General features: G+C 43.5%; 3 protein-coding genes and 2 long non-coding RNA genes across 7 annotated transcripts; 2 read left to right on the forward strand and 3 right to left on the reverse strand.

The window, feature by feature from the left end:
• Positions 1 to 157: 157 nt before the first annotated feature.
• Positions 158 to 5,930, reverse strand: LOC4346226 (plant UBX domain-containing protein 8). Of its 2 annotated transcripts, none has more exons than XM_026019878.2 (11): positions 5,671 to 5,930; positions 4,091 to 4,152; positions 3,483 to 3,987; positions 3,318 to 3,401; positions 3,124 to 3,230; positions 2,602 to 2,833; positions 2,318 to 2,506; positions 2,068 to 2,232; positions 1,400 to 1,543; positions 1,266 to 1,322; positions 158 to 573 (listed from the first exon to the last, which is right to left on the reverse strand). In XM_026019878.2, exons 1-11 carry the CDS (start codon positions 5,752 to 5,754, stop codon positions 460 to 462), a joined length of 1,743 nt encoding a protein of 580 aa, XP_025875663.1. In that variant the 5' UTR covers positions 5,755 to 5,930; the 3' UTR covers positions 158 to 459. The 2 variants fall into 2 exon arrangements, with proteins under 2 accessions (XP_025875663.1, NP_001391822.1); NM_001404893.1 differs by having other exon boundaries at positions 165 to 573; positions 3,483 to 3,993; positions 5,671 to 5,887.
• Positions 5,931 to 7,931: 2,001 nt separating this feature from the next.
• Positions 7,932 to 9,940, forward strand: LOC9270406 (uncharacterized). Of its 2 annotated transcripts, XR_010734661.1 has the most exons (5): positions 7,932 to 8,429; positions 8,519 to 8,653; positions 8,720 to 8,752; positions 9,329 to 9,416; positions 9,621 to 9,940. It is a non-coding gene; the product is annotated as an uncharacterized lncRNA (long non-coding RNA). The 2 variants fall into 2 exon arrangements; XR_001547968.3 differs by having other exon boundaries at positions 8,429 to 8,653.
• Positions 9,941 to 10,028: 88 nt separating this feature from the next.
• On the forward strand, positions 10,029 to 10,629 carry LOC136351476 (uncharacterized). Its single transcript, XR_010734662.1, has 2 exons — positions 10,029 to 10,171; positions 10,406 to 10,629. It is a non-coding gene; the product is annotated as an uncharacterized lncRNA (long non-coding RNA).
• Positions 10,630 to 11,123: 494 nt separating this feature from the next.
• Positions 11,124 to 14,091, reverse strand: LOC4346228 (RHOMBOID-like protein 2). Its single transcript, NM_001422675.1, has 5 exons — positions 13,638 to 14,091; positions 12,684 to 12,847; positions 12,032 to 12,198; positions 11,702 to 11,949; positions 11,124 to 11,497 (listed from the first exon to the last, which is right to left on the reverse strand). Exons 1-5 carry the CDS (start codon positions 13,916 to 13,918, stop codon positions 11,386 to 11,388), a joined length of 972 nt encoding a protein of 323 aa, NP_001409604.1. The 5' UTR covers positions 13,919 to 14,091; the 3' UTR covers positions 11,124 to 11,385.
• Positions 14,092 to 17,927: 3,836 nt separating this feature from the next.
• LOC4346229 (heat stress transcription factor B-2b-like) lies at positions 17,928 to 19,526 on the reverse strand. The gene is made up of 2 exons (NM_001422676.1): positions 19,123 to 19,526; positions 17,928 to 19,021 (listed from the first exon to the last, which is right to left on the reverse strand). The coding sequence occupies exons 1-2, from the start codon at positions 19,441 to 19,443 to the stop codon at positions 18,170 to 18,172; spliced, it is 1,173 nt and encodes a 390-aa protein (NP_001409605.1). The 5' UTR covers positions 19,444 to 19,526; the 3' UTR covers positions 17,928 to 18,169.
• Between the last annotated feature and the right edge of the window lie 2,825 nt (positions 19,527 to 22,351).

The raw sequence follows: 22,351 nt of genomic DNA on the forward strand, positions 1-22,351 counted from the left end.
CATAAATCCAACCTACCCTCTGGCTGGCTACATCTCGAATCAATGGAGCAGGTAAGTTATGTTCAGGGACAAAAGGGCCAAGAGGCCACCCATACATGCTAGTACCTTACTAGGGTTAATTGGATTCATGCCATTATAAACAGTCCAACAGTGCAGATACTATCTTGAACAAGCGAACATAGATTAATGAATTGATGAATTGCGGTAGCTCTGAAAGCAGCAGTCTATGTACATTCTGAGTTCTGACTGTTCAAATATGCAGGGTGAGTATCACATGAAACCCGGTACTTGAGAGTCACCATTCCAAAACACAAAAGAGGGTCATGAGACCTTAACGCCAAGTTTCATGCGAACCTTGCTAATATTTTCACGAACATGTGCCAGGCATAAGTAAAAAGAAAAAAAAATTCTGTGAATCCCTGTTGTGTTAATTGCAATTAACTCTTTCCCGGTTTCCCCCTATCCTGAAATCTGCTCTAGAAACAAGGCTTCCTGCTTGCTATTGAGGCCAAGATCACTTAAAGACATCTGAGACTCAGAGTCGGTGAATGCACGCCTGGGATAAGACCTCACCTGCACATTGTAGATTTTCATTTATATTTAATATTCAGGACCACAAGATTCAATCAGCAACATCTAAAAATGCTATAAAACAGAAACAACATGAAATCTCCCATGCATTAATTTTCCCCTGTTTACAGGCTACTTAAGTAACTAGTTTTTTTTTATAATCCAAATATCACAACATGGCAAAACCAACAAGCTAGAATGCATTGTGTATACGATATTCAAACAAGATCCTAAATCTTAGGGACCTAAACAGAGGAATGAAAATAAAAAGCATGCCCACTAAATGTTGTGTGAGTGCTAAAAAATAGCTGGTGCTGCGGTTTCAATGTAATCTCTTTACAGTCTACCATGCCACAGGCATATTATCCTGACCTAGCTCAACGGGATGAGTACGCTGACTATCAGACAACCTCCAGTATTGATGTTAAATCTTTTAAAATCACATAGTTCAGAAATTGATCTATTCTAGGAATGGTACATGATACTTGATAACACTAATAGCAAAATAAACTGACACATAATGACATAAAAGCAGGCAGAATCATCGTTTTTTTTTTCTTTTTGTGCTGGCGTAAATAACCAGCTTGTGCTAGTGCAAATCCAGTTTCAACAGGTTAATGGTAAACTACACTGATTTCTGTGTATAGAACATTCCTGAAACACCATGAAAAAAATGAAAAGGTTAGCAAAGTTACCAGCCTATAGGTTCCTGGTTTGAAAGTCCTGGAGATATCTATGAAATCAAAAAGGACCTGCAAGAATTCCAAAAATTTATTGAGGGAATACCAGTGAGTTTCATTAGGTATTCTGGCAACTAAAAGAATGTTACCTGAAGGTTGTCGGATTTCATAAAGCGCCTTCCCTGACGACGACCATCAGGCATGCGAACTACAACAGTGACGGCCCCTACATCATCTGGTAATGGCTCCTTTGGCAATGATGCTTGTTTGGCTGCAAGCTTGGACTCCAATTCCTATTCTCACATTGCCATAAATAACATAATCAATATACCACTGTGTGGTGAAAATAACACAAACCATGGAAAAGGCATAGTAGGCAAGTTCTAAAGGACACATAATTACTTCCTTATCATTTATTTGATATTACGTAGATGGTAAAGATGGTCACAGTCAGATCATAGTGCTAGCTTTTAACTACCTTTTCTTACTACTAATGACATAATTTACAGAAGAATACAGAAGAATGTTTCTCATCAGACCTAAGGAGTTAGTTAGTCTGAGAAGTCCTCCAGATAAGAAACAAGTAAAGCAATATAACTTGCAACAATCCAGACATTGTTACCGACATGCAATCGTATCTGCACTAATGATAAAATTCATCAAGCACACTGGCCTGCCAACAGTGTGGCATGACTTTAATTTAATAAACCATAACGATATGATTAGCATGGTTATATGCCAATATAACTAATGTATGAACAGTTCTATGACTACTATCCATTCAACTCTCAAACGCGCTAACTACTAACTCAATTACCTCTTCCTCGAGTTGTTTTCTTCGCTTTTCTTCCTCCTCTTGTTTTTGCTTTGCAATAGCAGCTTCTCTTTCAGCAGCAGCTTCTAATCTGCGGAGCTCAGCCTCCTGCTCTGCCTTCAATTCTTTTTCTCGGTCAGCTTCGAGAGATGCTAGATACTCATCGTCCTACAATTCAAACACCAGGTTAACATACTTGCATGCAGCCGTTGTTATGTTATCCCACAGATAGATACTACTCCAAAGTCTATACCTGCTGCTCCCTTAACAACCGTTGTGCAGTTAATGTTGGTGACGGAGGATGAGCAACCGTGGGGTAGCGACTTGAGTTTTGATGATACGGGAGAGAAAATGGATATGCTGCTCTTCCAGGAATTCCACCAAACATTGCAGCTTCAAGCATAACAGCTTCATCATGTTCTTCAGAAGAAATGCCACCCCACTTTGCAACAAAAATTAACGGGTTTGTAAGCAGTGAAGAAGCTGTAGTATGGTTAAATTCTATCTCATTACAGGTGTGATGGATTAAAATACCACCTCTGATGGAAAAACTCCATTGAACTGCTGATTGTTTTCAATGTTATGAGGGAGGAGACTGGATGGATGACTGTTGGCCCTTTCAAGTGCTTCTGTGGACTCATCATTTCCAGATGGTACACGCCTAGAGTGTTGTCTAACAAAAGAATGTTCCTCAACGTCATCATCCTGGAAATTCTCTTCATCTACCAACTGATCAGATGTTCCAACTTTCCCTGAAGTTGGTACTTGCCTACAACAAGAAATAATATGTACAATGAATCAGTCACAACTAGATAGAAGAAGCTCATGCTCAGCTAATCACAACAAACTTAATAACAAAAAAGATATCCAAAGAATATGGTAGGTGCAGCTGCAAGAATGCATTGCTTTTATGAAGCTGAAACCATTAAGAGAACTCAAGATTCATGGAACAATGGACATTGAGTAACTAGGAACCTAATAAAACTTGATATATGAATAACCAAATATAATGAAAAATCACACATGCATAGATTGTTAGACAATATATTTGATGGACACCTTTCCACTGTCCCAGTTGCTCCTTCAATGTCTTCCTTATCGGATAAATCAGAATGATCAGACACATGCGCTCCCACTTGGCGCAGAACTCTCTCTTGTTCTGCTGTCTAAATAGTCACAAAAAAAAATGAATTCAGCATAACACACAAAAAACAGAACACATAAAAACAGAACTTTGTGTGTTCAACAACTACCTCCAAGGACATAGAAACCGCCCGAGCAATCTCATCATCATCTCTGCCACGTGATGCATTTTCACGTTCTCCACTTCTTAGACCCTGCATAGTACCAAATGTTTTGATAAAAAAGATGTGTAGGTTCCAAATTTTTAAAAGTAGATATCTGATAAGCAGTCTTACATTTGTCAGTCCATCTGCGTCCCTTTTTGATGCTTCTATTGCAGCGCGAACCATCTCCTCTTCTATGTCATTGTTGTAGTCACTAACATTAGCAATTGGAGGAGCTCTTGGTACAGAATAGTTTGAAGTTGAAGGATTGCTTGGGAGACGAGTATCTTGAGCAGATGGCAAGTTATCATCATCATCATCTTCATCAATCAGAACAGTCCCACGAATTTCCGGCCCATGTGAAAACTCATGTCCAGTAACATCTTCAATAACAGGACCATGACCAGAACTACCTGCTGGAGTATTGTTGTCCTTAACTTCAACATCTATCCGCCTCACCTCCCTAGGGTGTGTAATATGAGGTCCCTCACCATACACAGCAGCAGCTCGTTCTAAAAAACCTTGATCCAGAAGTGAAAAAGGGTTGCCCAAAGGCATGTGAAATGTAGGAACAGGACCAAATGGTTCATCCAACTCCATGTCATCATAACCGGTAGGTATAGGATTTTCATTGGCTCTGGTGCTGAAAATTGTATGAGTCAGTTAAATATAACAACGGGAACAACATGGTATCAGGTCAATAAATGCACATAAGAACCGCTAGGAGAAAAAACACGTACCTGGTCCTATCTCCTTCATTGAAATAGGCATTCACAGCTTCATTTAGGTCACCATGATGTTCCTGGTAGAATGATTTTAGTCAGTTAGAAATTCGTTTTGAAATATCTACTTGTGTAAGGACTTTGTGTATGCCTCTGTGTGTTGTACCCCCTCCATTCCCAAATATATGCAGTTCTAGGTTGTTTAGCATAGATTAAGTTTTGAGGAGAGAAGAATATAGTGTCCTGATTAAATGAGGGGTGGTTGTGGTAAGATGGGGAGACAATTTGAATGAAAGGTGATTAATGGGACAAGTATTCTAGGAATCCTTATATTGTGTACAGAATTTGAATCCTAGATATGCTTATATTTCAGAACGGAAGAAGTAGTACTCAAGGGTAACGGGGAAAAGGGCAGAAGCATGCAGTGGAAGAGAGGCAGAAGAAATGCAGTGGAAGAGAGGCAGAAGAAGTAGCGTAATACTTTGCTCGCATTATTTCTTCCTGATATTTCCTTTATATAAAGAGGAGTTGTAATAAGGATCCTAATATATATGATTCCTAACAAAATAAGATAACAATCTTTCCAAACTCATAATTGAAGAAGAAAGAGGCTAAGGCCCAACAGACTCTGATTCAGCATCTTCGGCAGAGGTGCAGAAGGTACTATGCTAAGTTATTCCTACTGCAACCAGAAGAAACAAGTATAAAGCAGTACTTCACTCAGCACTCCAACAGAGCATTTCCAAACAGACCAATGATTGGCAAGAGTTATTGCAACAACAACAATATAACTAACCTGTCCAAATATTCACTAAGCAGAATGCTTATTTGCTGTACTAGTCAAAAATCCACATAAAGATTGAATAAAGTAATTTTCTCATGCTTAAACTCAATGGACCATAATCTGAAAATTGTTCTCACAAAGACTATTGATCAATAAAGACCATCTTGCCCGATAGATAAATCAATGTTCAATAAAATTACAGAAAGCAGATCTGCAAACATTTATTAAACCATTCAGTGACAACAGCGGTCTTCCTACAAAATGGAAGACCAAGACATTATAATAGGATTTCCCTAAAAAAACATTAAAATAGGAATTACTCCATCCAACTCTTACTCCAAGTAGGATTGTGTCAACAAAGTTCCATAACATAAACAAAGTTGGATGTCCTACCGCGTGAATCGACAATTCACAATCGTACCCATAGCAATGCCCATAAACTAATCCACTAATGTGTTCAGCATTCCTGACCGCGCAAGCTGAAGAGAAAACTAAGAGCATATGCATCACTAAAAAGCTCAAAATTCGAAGGCATTGCACCACACAATCCCCAATCCCCAAAATGTTCTCAACTCTAAACACCCTAGAACCCCATCCCCCCCCCCACGTTCTCATCACCTCCCGCAAATCGCGCATCGCACCCGCACCACCCATCCCCCGCCGCAGCGCAACGCCATCTAACACAACAAACCTAACTCGAGACCCGACGCATCCAAGCCCCACACATTCCGAGGCGTAGAATGGCGACGGTGAAGGGAGGAGAAGGGGGGGGGTGATGGGGGGAACAAACGGGAACGGAGCGGGTGGGCGTCACCTCGAGCTTGCGGGCGGCGACGGCCTCATCGGCGCCGGTGATGCCGACGAAGGTGTCGATCGCGTCCTGCGTCGGCCTCACCATGGCGGCGGGAGGAGGGGAGGGCGGCTGCACCGCCGCGGCCTTGGCTCTCCGCCTCCGCCTCCGCGGCGACGCGACGGCGAGGAGGAGGGAGAGAAACCCAAGACGAGAAGAGGAGGAGGAGTCGCGAAGCCACGAGGCCGTGTGTGTGTGTGAAGAATTTTAATTCGACAAGTTGCGAGTTCTTTTTTTTTTCTTTTCTTTTCCCCGTAGTTTAAGGTTTGTTGGGCCGTGGGCCGTGAACTGCTTTAGCGGTTTAGCCCACTAGGCTAGGTTCATTTACGTTATTACCCTCCGAAGGGTAGGAACAAGCCGAAGCAGTGCCGGGGCAGTGTTAGGGGCATGGAGGTAAAATACTACACTCGCTGCTTTGCCCATCTTCTTGTGGAAGAGGAAAGGGAGAGAAGCGAGGCATCTCCCCGAAGCAAAAGAAGGCACAAAAGAAAGCACTTTTGCTGCACCTCCTCTGCCCCTAGTCGAATATACCTTGCCTTCTCCGATGTGAAACCATGGGTGTGTTTGATTGATGGCATCTTCTTAGCCTGGCCCATCTCCTGGGTGTGTTTTGGTTGATCGCATCTTCTTAGCCTGGCCCATCTCTCTCGTCCAGACCGAGTTTAGCCTGGCCAAGTAGATACACATGCAGCTGTTTGGTTGGTTGTATTGGTTTAGCTGGATTATAGTGAGATTTTGTTTGGTTGCTTGCATCGAAGATACGGTTTGAAAGAGATTTTGTTTGGTTGATTGTATGGAAAGTAGGTTCGAGTACTTACTTTCTTTGAGAGTGAAAATTCTTATCATGTAAAAGCTATTTATTTACGGTATATTGTAGCAGATTTAATATAAGCAGAATGTATAAAAAATTGATATTGGAGTTCCTGGCGATAATAATTTAAGACACTGTCAGATGAGCATATACAATAATTTAAGACACTGTCAAAAGCATATATGGTCACACAGCAGTAAATCAAGTATATTTATTAGTGATTAATAACATTCGGTTGAAAAAAGAAAGAATAAGAAAAAAAAGAAAATGATAAGAGAGCTCGCAGAGGAGCTTGTCGCCGCCGGTAGCTAGCCGCTCGTGCCACCCAGCCAGGCATGTTCGCCGCCGTGGGTGCAGCGGGTCTGGCGGTCAGGAGCTTGTGGCTACTTGGATCTGGCGGGCCTAAGTTCCTAGGTTAATTCTGAATCCGGCCAAAGAAAGGTGAGGAAGTGTTCTCAAAAAAAAAAAGAAAGAAAGGTGAGGAGGAGAGAGATTCAAGGTAGCTGCCGACTGCGGTGGGGGCATTCGTGCAGCGACGAGCTCAAGCCGACGAGGAAGGTGGTGGCGCTGGTAACGACGACGACGACAATGACATGAAGAAGTTGGAGCCGAGCTCATCCTTCTCTCTGGGGTGAGGAAAGTGGTGATGAGCACCCGCCATATTCAACGCTACCAGACTGGTAGATCTGGCAGTAGTGAGCTCATGCCCTTCGGATCCACTTGCGGAGAGCTCTTCGTGGCCCATTGTTGAAGAAAATACGGAGGAGCAGGACTTGCAGCTAGATCTGGCTGGTGGAGATGGAGATGGTCGCAACTTGTGGCTGTGGCCGGCGATAGCGAAGAGAGAAGACGGAAGAAATGAGGAGGGAGGCAGGTTGGTGTTGGTGACCCCATCGCCTCTCCCTGCATGCGCGGGTGCGGCGCTTGCACGCGTGTGTGCAGCGCGGCTGCATGCGTGGAGCCAGGACAAGCAGCGAAGCTCGTTTCGGCCGTTCCTCCTTAGCCTGCCTGCGAGGGAGTTTTTGCATCCGCTGGGCTTAGTTGTGGGACATGTACAGTCAACCAAACATCCTACAAGTTGCATCCGAGATGCGAGCCAAGTACGAGCCGGGCAACCAAACACGCCCCATGTAAACATCTTCGATCACGTTATAAATTTTAGCGTCGGATTTCATGCTCTCATGCCTCCACTTGGAACGCAAAAAATTTACATTATTCTACCCTATAATTCACCAACCGGCTTTTACATCCTTCATACTTCATTCATCAAATCCAACGGCTGAAAATCATCCAATGCTTCGGATCCAACGATAGCAGCGTGCGCGGGGTCACACGGTGGGAGGGAGATCGCGCACACGCGTAGTCACCGGGCAGAAAATTGGTTTGTTTCCTTCCACGCCTCCTCTTTTGCTCCGCACATCACGGTGCCACCATCCCTTCAGCCGCCAACCACCCCCTCCGCTCGCGCATCCACCCCTCGCGCCCCTTCCCCCTACTGCCGCTCCCCGGCCGACGGCGGCACCTCCACCTGCGGCACCGCCGGATCGACGGGAGTCCCCGATCTTCCTCCGCCAAACGCCAACCTCGCCGCACAGCGCCCCCATCCCGTCAACCCTCTGGCCACCTGCGCCTCTCCACCGGTGATCTCCTCCCTTCTCACCCACAGACACCGCTGTTGATGCCCCGCCTATCGCCGACGCCCCACCCACCGCCGCCCCTCCCCGCTCGAGTCCATCCCTCGGCCAGATCAACGCCACCGCCGTCGCCGTCGCACGCATTCCTCCCCGTCCACCCCCGCCGCCAACGCCCAACCCAGCACCGCCCCTCCCCTCCATCCTGCCGCCTGTTCGCCGTCGCACGCTGCATCACCAGGATCTGCATCGCCGTCGCACGCCTTCCTCCATGACAATCTGTGCTTGCGACATTCATCAACAACATGTTGATTTGTTTGTCTGTCTGCTCAATGATGTACAGTTGACACCATTGTTTTCCTCGTTGCAGGATATATTGACTTGTTGAATTCCGCCATCGTCACCACATCAGCCCGGCTGCCATCTGGGTTTCTTTTGACCCGATGTGATGAACACATCTGAAGGAGAGCAGCAGAGTATTCACGTACATGTGGCAAAGCAGCAGGTTAGTACAGGTGTTTTTCTAATGCAAGATCATTCACAGTGTCTAAAATTTTCTACTCGTTTGCAGGTGAGGAGAATCGTTTTATCACTTGAGTCAAAAGTATGCCCCAAAACTTATTGCCAGTGGTTGATTAGGAGACCATTAGATTTATTGTTCCCAGTGGTTTATTAGGAGACCATTAGATTTAATATCTTTATGTTTCTATATATGGATATTTTGTAGGTCAGTCCTTGCATGCTTTCAGATTTGTATGCTAAATTTTCCTGTAGATGCATATGCTGAATGTTTCCTGTAAATGCATATACTGATTTTTTATATACAGAAGTATTTACTGCAATGTTCCCTATGTGCTATTTTTTTATTCACCATTACGAGCATATATACTGCATTTTTCTTTATAGAGATGGTATATGCTGCTTTATTTCCTATAGGGGTATATACTGAAATTTATATAACAAATAACAGATTTATATTATCAAATCACCAAATGTGTATATTGTACTGCATGTAATAGAATCTCTCTCCCTCTCAAGAAAAGGGAAATTGTTAGATTTAATGCCGCATGCACTATTTGCTATCTGAAAACCGTGTATTTGCAAAAATATCCAATTTTGGGCAATATATTGGTGGTATGGTCTCCTGACATCAACTCTTACCCATATTGTTTGTCAACAGATCTGCTATCCTTAATCGCTCAACCTGAGGCAAAACAATCAATACATTGCAGAAGTTTTGGTTCATTTCAGCCTTGGAAATATTTAAAGTAAGACCTGTACTACTACCACATCAAAGATTTAGTTGTTCCTTTGTAATGACATTATTTTTTGACAGCACACATACTCCATTCCTGATTCACTTGATATTCCTAATTTTTTTTAAAAAATCTTTCTCGGTGTTGTTTGAGTTCCATTCTGAACTACAGTTTCTTGGAGCTGATTCGGAGTCTGCTGGTTTTTTAATTGCTTAGGTTTGGATATCACCAAAGATCACATACTGCCATACTGGAGATTGCTTGACAACGTTCGTTGCAGCAGTTTGAGAAGTGATTTTCCACGCACGCATAACGAGGAAGTGTTTCGGGTTCTGATGTTGTGCAGTTATGTACAATAGTAACGAGAAGATGTTGTGCAGTTATGTCTTGGAAAGTAAACAACTTTCTCCTCATTATGAGAAAATAAATATTGTTTACAGTGCTGGATCACTGAACTTCAACAAACCATTTTTATGTGATCATTGATTCAGAAAAACAAATGAGTTTGAATGAATATTTTTCACTTCAATTGATCACTACTTTCTCAAAAAAGAAGTGAGGTAATGACTCCAGTTTTTAGTTCTGTGTTTAGAATGTATGTCACCTAGGAATTATTTGAGGGACAATATTTTGTCAAGCTTAAAGATTGCAAGGGCTATGGTGCTTTAAGGTGCTGAGATATTGCACACCCCATGATAATTTGCCTCGACTTCCATGAACACCGGGAGTGTGTCTGTGTCATGCAAGGCCATGTTGGCGCTAGCTTGGTACTGTTTTTTTTTCTGCAAACCATTTGAGAATAAATTGTTTGAAATGATCTTATTCCAAAGGATCCAAGGTGGCATTAGAGAAGCATCCTTTTTAATTTCCATGCTGAGAATTTTTCTTTTCATCACAATTGATACATATTACCTTGCAAAATAACATTTTATCTTGCACTTTAAGGTTGGTGAGAATATGGCAAATCTTTTCACTTATAGCTATTTTCACTCAATTGCCAGCTACCAGCTACCAGAGCATCACCAACCTCCAAGTGAAGAATAGACAAATTACATGGCAATTGTTCCACTTTGTTAAATATTAGTGACACATGTTGCAAGATCTTAAGTTATTTTATTTATTGAACCTCCTAGGTGTTACCACAATATATATTGATGTATTTTCATTAAGAACAATGTAAAGATATTGTTCATCTAATGTAAAGATATTGATGTGGTTCTGCTCAGTGAATTTCTGATTTTTACATTAATTTTTATTTTGTATGGAAATAAAAATGAGGTTTCACTGCAATCATTTATTTCTTTCCATATTGTCCTCTGGTTGCATGCTGAGAAGTTGTGTTTATTTTCCATTTTTTAACTTCAAAGGAAAATACAGTGGAGCTTGATTTCTGTCTAAAATAGGAATGGCTTGTCTTGTGTGCGTATTTAGTACCCACTACAAAATGTAATACATAATATTTTGCCGAAAAAAATTCAGTGCTAACGTAAACTTTTTAACTATCTGTTCCATTGCTGAAAGTACCAATGTTTTGGGTGTTTTATTTGCAATATCAATTTTTATCGTAGCATTAGCACGGGCATATTACTAGTTTCAATTTATTACTAGTTTCATATGAATTGGTTTAATTCCATTAGACCAGTAGAAACTCCCACATTCTAGTCTTCCAGAGAAGGCCTTGAAACTTTGAAAGAAGAATGTTTAGACTCCATAACCATTAACATTGTTTCGAACTTTAGATGATATAAGAGAATCCAATTGAACATCACAAATTTTTTGAGCAATGCAGTATGGAGTTGGGCTGAAATAAACAGCTGTTACAATCTCAAATTACAAAGCAGAAAATTGTACTACACTTTGGAAAGGGCAGAATTCGACTCTGTGGCAAATTTCTTGTAGATATCTACAAGCACACAAGCTTGAAAATGGTTCCCGAAGAATATTTGTAATTTGGAGAAGAGCTAACGGAATTCTGAAGCATCTAAGTACTGCACTTCCATCTGGATGTTGGTATGCAGTTCAGGTAGTGGCACCAGTGACAACCATCGTTTCCATTCTTCCCCTTGAAAAGCATCACCAGGGCAATCACAAACCTGCATCAGTAATTCACCTCTGTCAGGTTTCAGGTATAGCTTCTTATTGATGAATTGTCAAACTGTTGCTTATTCAAGCTATTTTATGTCAGTCTATAGCATTGCATATGTCGACGCTATGCTTTTGTTACTACAAAAGTGAGATGTGAACGAGTATTAACTATGCACATGCACTGTGCTTTTAGATGAAGTGGAGAGACTTACCCAACTAGCAGCAAGAAGAGTGCAACAGCCCACAAAACATACTGGTATGCTCTGTACTTTCGTGGTTGATTAGTCTGAGGCAACTCATGACGTTCCATCCAACCAAATTGAGGTCTTGCCAGCAGGACAAACCCAAGAAGGAATCCAGTCACAAATCCACCAATGTGTGCAAAGTTATCAGCGTGAGGTAGTATCCCGATCGCCAAATTGATTGCAATTATAAACAGGAGAGTTATGATTGCCGCTGCCTGCAAGAGTGAACAAACTGAAACTTGCAGGGAACAACTGAATTGGAGTAAACAATATAGGTACAGTCTCTGTTCTGCTGACCTTGTTGGAATAAATAGTCCAGTTCATAATAAGCTCGGAGAGCATAGACCCAAGTAAGCCAAACAAAGCTCCAGAGGCACCAACGGAGATGTAGTTATTACGTAAAAACAGCACAGACAGCACGCTACCGCCAAAGCCAGATAGCAAGTAGATGATTCCAATACGCACTAGTAAGTAAGGAAACTGTTGTCAGTGTGCAGGAACATTACCAGATTCAAACTCAAAATGAGAAATGGGTACACATTGACATATGAAAGTTATGGGTCCAATATTTAGAATATAGACATATGTAAATTGACTACATCTTTATATGAAGACTAGAAGATAAAGTCATTCTCAAATTTGTGAGAACAATGGCCTTGCATTGTAAGTAATGCCTACAAAATGATAACATGGCAATCTAACCAGTTAATTGGCTTTAACACAATGGTAATATATGGGTTTGAGACTCTGATATGAATATGAATAATGAGTAACATAGGGTACGACAAGTACTTCTAAAAGTGCCAAGTCAAAACTACCTCGGAGAACTCAATTGCAAATAAAAGACGGGACGATCATGTATAAAGATAGTAAACCAAGTTGCTTCAAACAGAAACGGTATGCTGTGCTGAGGGTAAAAAGGACCGATTCTGTACTTGTAGAAGCTTACCAAACCCAAATTGCTGCTCAAGACGGAGTCCGATGAATAGCAAGCTTAGCATGTTGACAATCAGGTGGATTAGGCCAGCATGTAGCCAGATACAGCTAATGAGACGCCATGCTTGGTGCTGATGAACAACCTTCGCCCAGTCTAGTGCTCCCATCTTCTCCAAACTGGCCAATGGAGCAAACAACTTGTTAGCACTAAGAACCCCCCTTGTTCTTAACACTATCAAAATAAATAAACTGCACAGGCGTATTACAGAACAGTATGCATCAATGAAGATAGATAATGTAGTCCTCAGAAAGCTTCCGATGTGATGAAATTCGCAGGCTAGAACAAACAAAATTCACCCTTTTTAACATGTGTTGGAAAAAAAAAACGTCACTCCTCCATAATCCTGGATTGCAAGGGGTAGTAGTACCAATACAAAAGCCAATCACCTAATTCTAATAATCTAATTGATAAAAATACTACCTACATTTCACGACTGCAATTTGGGAAACCTGCAAGTGACGTAAACACTACTAGTAGACAAATCATGTAAGAATAAAATATTCCTGTGCCAACCGAATTGTTCCAGAATTTGCATTGCTCCATTCTACGAAGGCACAAAGCATAATAAATCTTAATACTCCATCAGATGTATAGATGGCACAAGATAATCTAATGCAATGCTGCTAAAGGTTTTGTAATTTTCTCTTTCGAAAACGGTAGTTGAAAAGATCCAAGTAGTCGCCATCGCAGTCTCTCTCTCTCTCTCTCTCTTTTATCTCCTAGACACCTGGAGCGGAAAAGGAAATCCCCTGTAACGACAAAGACGCCAGCTTCACACGCTTGACTAAATCCACTTTTTTTAGTGGATTCGAACGGGACCTAAAATTCCCCCCAATTTCCAAGCTCAATTGCGCAACGGGGAATCGAATCAAATGGCAAGCAGCGAGGAGGAGGAGCGTTACGTACGTGGCGGAGGAGGGCCCGAGGAGCGGGTTCTCCCGGAGCGGCTGGAAGGCGAACTGGTGGAGGAAGCCGGCGACGCAGGACTCGCCGCGGAGCGGGCTCCCGTGGCGGGGGCAGTCGTTGACGAACATCTCGACGAGGAACACCACGATGCAGGCCACGAGCACGGTCGGCACGAGCCACGGCCACCACCGCCGCTCCTCGTCGTAGTACGACCCGCCGTACGGCGCGTACTGGTACCCCGCGCCGCCGGCACCCTTCCCCTCGCCGCTGCTGCTCGCCATGGCGCGGCGGGTTAGGGCTCTCTCCTCGAGCTAATTATAGCTCAGATGGGCGAAGCAAAGCAAGCGGTTGCTGTGGTGGGAGTGGAGTGAGTGAGTGTGGGGGGAAGTAGTAGTGGAGTGGTGGTTGGCGATGGCGTACGGCGCGGCTCGTGGAGGGGTTTTTGGCTTGGCTTGGAAGGGAGACGAGGCACGAGGTGGGGAATGAGGTGGACGACGGCGACGGCAGCGGTCGCCGGCGAGTGGGGGAGGGGGGGATGCGAGGCTGGCTGGCTGGATTGGATTGCGGGGACCATCGGTCGGTGACCGGTGACAGGCAGGAGGAGATAGGATTTTGTTAAGCATTTAGTAAAAATTATTATGAAGAGAGGTTTGTGCCACCCAACTTTATTATGAGCATTTAAAAATTTCTAATGACAAAGTAGTGTAGTGTTTTGAAGGTTTTTAGTTACTTCCAAACGAGTCGGATGTTAAAAGTAGACTTACTACATGCATCCCAAAATAATTATAATTCTAAATAGTTTAGCATATATTAAAATTTAAGAAAAAAGATTGTGACGTCTTTTATTAAATGATTTGTAGGTAAGAGTGGATGGGTGGTTGAGGATAAAATTAGAAATATTTTAAATGAGAAATGATTAATGAGATTACGAGTACTCTATTGTGACAATTATTTTGGGACAAATTTAAATCCTATAAATACAATTAATATTTTTTTAAACATAGTACAACACATGCGCATGTGCTCACAACACGCACACACTCGTCCCTACGAATATACACGCATGTATCTTATCTATATAATCACCTTAAAAAAACTGAACTGATATATATACTGAGATTAATAAAGTCATTATAGGTATCTCATAGTCGACGGGTATGTCACTTACCACTAAAAGAATAATTAGTCGTAAATATAACTATATAAGCATCAGTATCAAGTCTAACACTTGAACCCAGATAGGTCACCTAAAAAATATAATCAGTTAAGCTACGCTCACTTCGCCGCTCAATTAATAATTTTCTTCCGGCCCTTAACTCTCTATCATCAGAGGCCTGGTTTAGTTCATAACTTTTGCTTCAAACTTCCAACTTTTCCATCACATCAAAATTTTTCTACACACAAATTTTTAACTTTTTCATCACATCGTTCCAATTTAAACGTGAACCAAACACACCAGAGTAACAAAACTCAATTACTTGAACACCAGAGTAACAAAACTCAATTACTTGAATTTGTTCAGTGTTGGAGTACTCTGACATCAGCGTCTTGCTCAGGCGACCGGGCTGGGTGCTTGGCCCAACGAGTTGGGCATCCCTGGCACGTCGTTGCTGTTCTTTGCGCTGCATTATAGCCGGCGTTTGGTCACAACTGAGACTGATTGATCGACCTGGTTCTTCCTCCTGCTGTTCGGCGTGCCGTTGATCCTCTCGGACGTCACGTCTCGCTGATCTGCACCAGAGGTAGCTGCAAGAACAACGGCGAATTGGCAATGGAAAGCTCTGTTCTTGTCACCTTGGCGGCGTTGGAGCATTTGCCATGGGCGGCTATCGAGGAGTAATGTTGGTCGAGAAACGCCCGTGGATCTTCCGATTAGCTATATAAGGTGGTGGGCTAGACAACCTGAATTCAAAATATGATGGGGTTGTAGACACGTCGGCCATAACAATGTCATGGAGACGCGGAAATGTGGAATCCCCGCGTCTCATGTCCGCCGCTCTTATCACCGTGTTCTCGTCACGCCGTCCAACTTCAGAATCTGCAGGATGTACGAGAATTTCCCCACTACTTTCTTCATAAGAGGAGATAATCTGAGTAAATTAGTATCGATAAGTTTAATAAGGCCGTGTTTAGTTTCCGCTTTATTCTCAACTTTCCATCACATCATATATCACATCGAAAACTTTTCTACACACATAAACTTTTAACTTTTTTTTCCGAACTTTTAACTTTCTTCAAACTTCAGTAACTAAACAAACCCTAAGATCTCACCGTCGTGGCCTGGGTAGGGAGTTGGTCTCGTACTCTCGTCCAGCGTCGAGGGTGCCGGCGCCGGTGACCAGGAGGTTGTTGACGCAAGTACGCAACTGAACGTGACCTGCAGGAGGCCGTCGATGGCCACGACGGTCGCGCCGCCATTCTTGCACAGCCCCCACAACTTGACGGCCGTGCAGTTGCAGAGATTCAGAAATCAGAACAACCCACCGTCGAAGAAGCTATGTGTTTAGTTCACACTAAAATTGAAAGTCGGTTGAAATTGGAACAATGTCACGGAGAAATTGAAAGTTTGTGTGTGTAAAAAAGTTTTAATGCGATAGAAAAGTTAAAAGTTTGAAAAAAAAAACTTTAGATCCAAACACAGCCTAACTGCATTTTTGTCAGGATCAATGAACTCCGAGAATTCGAGAGAGAGGATTAAACGACACAGTGCTCACATCTTTCTTGTCCTGGTTGCTCGGCTTGGCTCCACACTCTTTGTTACATCGTACACGGTAAAGGTACATCATGTCTGCATGGCCACCATGAAGCATACTTGAGGATGGCAGCCATGGATCGTAGGTGTGAGACAACGTGAACTTTCAAAAGGGAAAAAATATGAGCAATGTGAGGAGGACACGTTTATAGCTCAAGAAAAGATTAAATCATTGCTGGAGTATCAATTTTTGAAAAAAAAAGTATGAGATTGTGTTTTTTCCTTAAATAAAGAGGAGAAAATACAACCTCTCCTAACCTATCTTCCAAACACACCCATAGAGTATACAAAGTTACTAGGTAATAGCTCCAATCCTGTAGCAGCTATACTCCTACTAGAGCCTAAGTCATTGCTTAATCTTTCTCAGTAGATTCGGAGCTGCAATATCGCTGGGTTTCTCTCGTTCCAGGTCTCCTAGACAATCAGGAGAATTAGTGTGCGTAGATCTTTCTTGGGCACTCCTTTGTATTTGTCTCCCACCAGTTTTGAATGTTCTGTGTCGATCTCCATTGAGGCCGTGTTGAGTTCTCCGTCTAAAACTTTTTTAACGTATACAGACACGCATTTGAAATATTAAACGTAGACTAATAACAAAACAAATTATAGAGATTTCGCCTATAAACTGTGAGATGAATCTATTAAGTCTAATTAATCCGTCATTAGCAAATATTTACTGTAGCAACACATTGTCAAATCATGATGTAGTTAGGCCAAAAGATTCGTCTCACAATTTACATGTAAACTGTGTAATTGCTTTTTTTTTCATATTTAATGCTTCATGCATATGTCCAAACATTTAATGTGACGAAAAAGTTTAAAGTTTGAAGGGAACTAAAAACAGCCTGAATCGATATAGCTATTGGTAGACCATCCATGAGGTAATAAGGCCCCAAATCTTTATAGTAAACCTGCATTGTACAAGCAGATGGAGCGCCAAGTATCAACTTTGAGACCTCCAACCTTGAGTCGTGCCTAAAATGGTCTCAAGTACTCAAATCAGAGTAGCACCTCACAACTTGTACCTCATTCCCTTTGGCTATAATTTACTGTATCATATAATAACGGGTAACTGTAAAGTGTAAAATGGCACAAAACCATCAGACAGCCGTTTTGCTTCTATGTTGCTTAAAAAATACTCAAAAATTAACCATCAATGTTCGGTAGAACTAACATGATTTTAACCAGGTCAATTAAAAATGATATTTACTCGACGTCTTTGACTAATTTGACTCGCTCCTAACAACAACAACAACGAAACTGAACTGGGAAACGAAATGCCCATACTAGAATCCTGTGGTCTCGACCGTTGGCTGGCTGGCAGGACAGGTCACTGTCCAAATCGCAATAAAATCAAAACCCCCGATTTGGCTTGGAAGAAAAGTGGCTTTCGCACCTTCTAGTAGGTGCGCCGTGTGGGCAAGATATTTTCCCCGTTACACAACAAACGCCATCACTAATCCCCCCCTTGGAATATCTTAATCCGGCAGCCAAATCTCACATCTCCACACCGTCTATGACCAAACAAAAGGTTAGAAATAGCAAGTGAACTCGATCTGATCTTTTATGCCTTCTCACTAGCAGCAGCAGTATATATACAAAGGATAATAATCTGAAAAAAAAAACTAGTAGGAGTACTACATACTACAAGTAAAAAAGAACACTACAAAGACATTGGGACTAGGTAAATCCCAAGGTTGATTGCCTCTTTTTCTATCGAGGAGTAGAAGTAGTTAATTGCTAGAGTAGATTGATTAAACGAGACGGGTCTAACACACAACTTTTAGGTAGAGTTTGAACCGTCTTGGTCACTGCCGGCTCGGTCGTACTCGTATCCGTTGCAGGCCCGGATGGGCTGGTAAACGGGCCTGGGCCGGTAAATGGGCCAGGCCTGCGTCTCCGCCGATTGTTCGTCCTTGCCGTGCGGCCGCCCGTCCATCGGCTCCGCCTTCACCGTCGCCGCGTGGTCGTCGTCGCCGCCGCCGTCGTGCCGCATTCGCTTCCGGCCGATGGAGACGCCGAAGAGCTTCGCGCTCATCATTCCCTCCTCGTTGTCTGATACGGGCGCGGCGGCGGAGGCGGCGCCGGGGCAGGAAGGCATGAGGTCGAGGACGGCGGGGAGCGGGAGCGGCGTGGCCGCCTCGGCGGATTCGCCGGAGCAGTTGTTGTTGTTGTTGTTCCCGGCGGCGGAGGAGGCGTTGGCGGCGTCGAGCTGCTGGGTGGAGGCGTACTTGGACATGAGGAGGAGGATGTTGTTGCAGAGCTTCCTCATCTGGCTGAGCTCCCGCGCGAGCTGCGCGTTCTCCCGCCGCAGCCGCTCGTTCTCGTCCCCCACGTCGCCGGACGCGACGCCGCCGGAGCCGGAGCCGGACGGCGCCTGCGGCAGCACGAGCGGGGGCTCGGGGGACGAGCTGGAGGATATGACCTGCTCCTCGCCGGACAGCACCGGGGAGCCATCCCGCGTCGTCGTCACCGGCAGCGCCATCGGGATCGCGGCCGCGACCGCCGCCGTCGTCGCCGCTGGCGCCGGCGGCGTCACCTTCCGGCGGTGTATCTCGCAGAGCAGCCGCCGTTCCCCTCGGCGGAAGCAGTCGTTGGCGAACTCCCACCTGTCCGGGACAATCTTCCTAAATCCCTGTATAATCCAATCCATTCCGGCGAGGCCGAGACAAAAATTAGTCGAGCTGATCGAAATCGAACGGAAAAGAGAAAGGAAAACGCGGCGGCGAGGCGTACGTAGGTGTTGAGCTGGCGGACGAAGCTGGAGAAGTTGTTGTGCTTGAAGTACTTGGGGAGGAGGTCGCGGGCGAACTCGGCGGGGCGCCACACGACGAAGGTGGAGCCGTCGTCGTTCCAGGAGATGACGTCGTCGACCGCCGGGTCATCCACCAGCTGGTACGTCTTGGTCAGGAACGGCGTCGGCACCGTCCTCTGCTGCTGCCCCACCCCCACCCCCGCCGCCTCCGCTGCCGGCGCCGGCGGAGGTGGAGATGGCTCCCCCATCGTCGCCGCCGCTCCTCCTCCGACGACAACGGCAGCAGCGGTCTGGTCAGCCATGCCACCGCCGCCGCCGGCGGCCGCGCAGATCTGGCCTGGATACACCGTGGTGTCTGGTTGCTTCTGGAAGTTTCGGGTAGCGTGGCGTGGAGAAAAGAAGCGAGAGAGGAAGTTAATGAGAGGAAACGGAAGGAGAGGTGGGAGCGGGTGAGGCGGGAGAGATATAAACTATGGGGGTGTGCAGATTAGGGTAGTAAAATTTTAGCGTGTCTCAACAGACATTATATATAGACTTTCGTATAAAATATTTAGACATTAATAAAAAATAATTATAGAATTCGTCAATAAACCGTGAGATAAATTCATTAAGCTTAATTAATCCATTATTAGTAATTGTTTATTATAGCACCATATTAAATTTTAGAGTAATTAGACTTAAAAGATTCATCTCGCAAATTAGTCGTAATCTGTTAATTAGTTATTATTTTAGCCTATATTTAATACTTCATGCATATGTTCAAATGTTCGCTTAATAAGGGGGTAAAGTTTTAGCGTGGAATCTAAAGAGGGGCTAACACAGCAAGTCGGTCGTGTCACGGCGACTGACCGGCGGTTGGATGGGCGTCGCGCGGGAGATCGGACGGAGGGAGGGTTGGGTTGCGTGCGGGAGGTGGGAGAATGGGTGGGGGAAAGTGCGAGAAGTTTCCGTGTCTTTTTTTATGGATTTGGTTTGTTCTGGAAGGTTCAAGTCGTTCGTTGGAGGCGGGGGAATCAGGGACACGTTTCGTGGGTGTGGTGTGGGCCTCCACTAGGAAAGGCACAGCCAGTCACGTACTGGAACACTACTACTAGTAGCTCGGATAACGTTACATACTACTGCTACTGTGTTTGCTCTGATTGTCTTGCTTCGCTTGCTTGTCCATATTGTACATATAGCGGAGCCATGGGTAACTTTTACATACGGATCACTTTTTTTATAATAAAATATAATATCTCGGTCTTTACTTAAAAATACGGGTCACTTTAGATTGATATTAAAATGTGCCATGCTTATTTTTTTTATACAATTTGAATAGTAAATATGATGGGTTGGTTTAATACAAATAGATGGTAATGCCCATGCTAAAATTGGTATAATTCTAGAACTTTCTTTACCATAAAAAAAATTGGCTCTCAATTCATATCAATCCAAACACATTAGTAAGAATTCTACCCTAGCAAATTATTGGTAGTACCAAAACATGCCTAAGTTTGGCATTACCAATGTTTTGGTACAGCACTAAACCAAACAAGCCCTACACGTTCCTAACGAATCAGCTCTAAATTTAAGGTTAATTTTTTTAATTTTGACTAATAAGTATAAGCATAAGCGAAAAGATGAGGCCCTATATTTTTTTTCTACGCGTTCTTACTTTTATATATAGTACTTTTTCGTTCAAAAAAAATTAGTACAGATACGACATATCTTAGTAATTTGATTCTAGATATGATGAAACTCAGATTTCTATTATAAAATATGTCACATTTCATTTTAGTTTGGAGAAAATACAAGAATACTATATTTTACAATGGAAGTCGTATTAATTTGATATTAGAGTGTACTACCTTCACCCAAAAAGATTTTATTTTTGCTTACTCCTATTTTACACATATACCGATATAAAGAGTTTACTCGATGTATTTGATCTTCAATTTTTTAAACTCTAACACATTTGTCTATCAATTTTTTAAACTCCAATATATTAATTGTATTGAAGATTAAGTGTTTTTGGACAAATGAAGCGGATAAAAATGAGTCTTTGTGTGATGGAGTATTTTACTTTTAAAAACTTAGGCTTTGTTCGAACCAGACGTGGCTCGTGAAACGATTGCGGTACACCAAACGAGATATATAATCAGGCGTATGATTAATTAAATATTATTTTTTTTAAAAAAATACAAAATTAAATTCATTTGATTATCAGTAAAGTTCTATATAGGGCTGTGTTTGATACTTGGGGTTGGGAACTAACTCCACTGCACGGAAAAAAAAGTGATTCATTAGCAGGTGATTAATTAAGTATTAGATATTTTTTAAAAAAAAAATGAATTAATTTGATTTTTTTAAAGCAGCTTTTGTATAGAAACTTTTTTTAAAAAAACGTACAATTTAACGGTTTGAAAAGCGTGCACGCGGAAAACGAAAGAGAAGTCTTGGAAAACTTGTGTAAGGAATAGAGATGGCAATGGGGACCTGATCATCGATTCCCCGCGATGAATTCACATATTAGAGAATGGGGATGGTTGATATCTACCACCCATGGTGAATCTAATGGTCCAAAACTCATCACCATCGGGGATGGCGGGGGCGGGGACGGTGCACCATTCACCATCCCCGTCTCCCGCGGTGACCCGCATGTAATGTAGCTAGGGACCAATTCTAGACTGTACAGTTGTTTTGGCCCATAAAAATGAAGCTCAGTAACCATGTATATATATCTTCTAACCCTAATCAACCCTCCCCATCTCCAAATATCTCCCCAGCCACCGCGGCACTGCGCATAGCGCCGCTGGCCGTCGTCTCCCCTCGTGCGGGCGCGGTCCTGCCCCCAGCCGTCGACGCACGCGTGCCGCCGCCGGCTATTGTCGCGCCGCCCATCGCCTCTTGCCGTCGTCGCGCCGACTGATGTCTCCGGCCGTCGTCGACGCGCGCTCGCCACCTCCGGACGTCATCGCTCCGACCAGCGCCTCCGGCCGTCGTCGCGCACGCGCCGCCTCAGACCGTGGTCGCGGCACCCACCGCCTCCGGCCAGCACGCCATCCGCCGCCATTGATTCCTCCGCCGTTCGTCGCCGTCGATATGACCAGTAGTTTGTTGAGTATATTATTTTGGAAAAATATCAATGTGATGTACTGCTGATTTGTGTTCCATTGCATTTATATGATTTGTTGATGAATTTGTTGTTTAACCGGGGACGGGTTCACCACG

The sequence above is a fragment of the Oryza sativa genome, chromosome 8, assembly GCF_034140825.1.
Source record: "Oryza sativa Japonica Group chromosome 8, ASM3414082v1".
Lineage (NCBI taxonomy): Eukaryota > Viridiplantae > Streptophyta > Magnoliopsida > Poales > Poaceae > Oryza > Oryza sativa.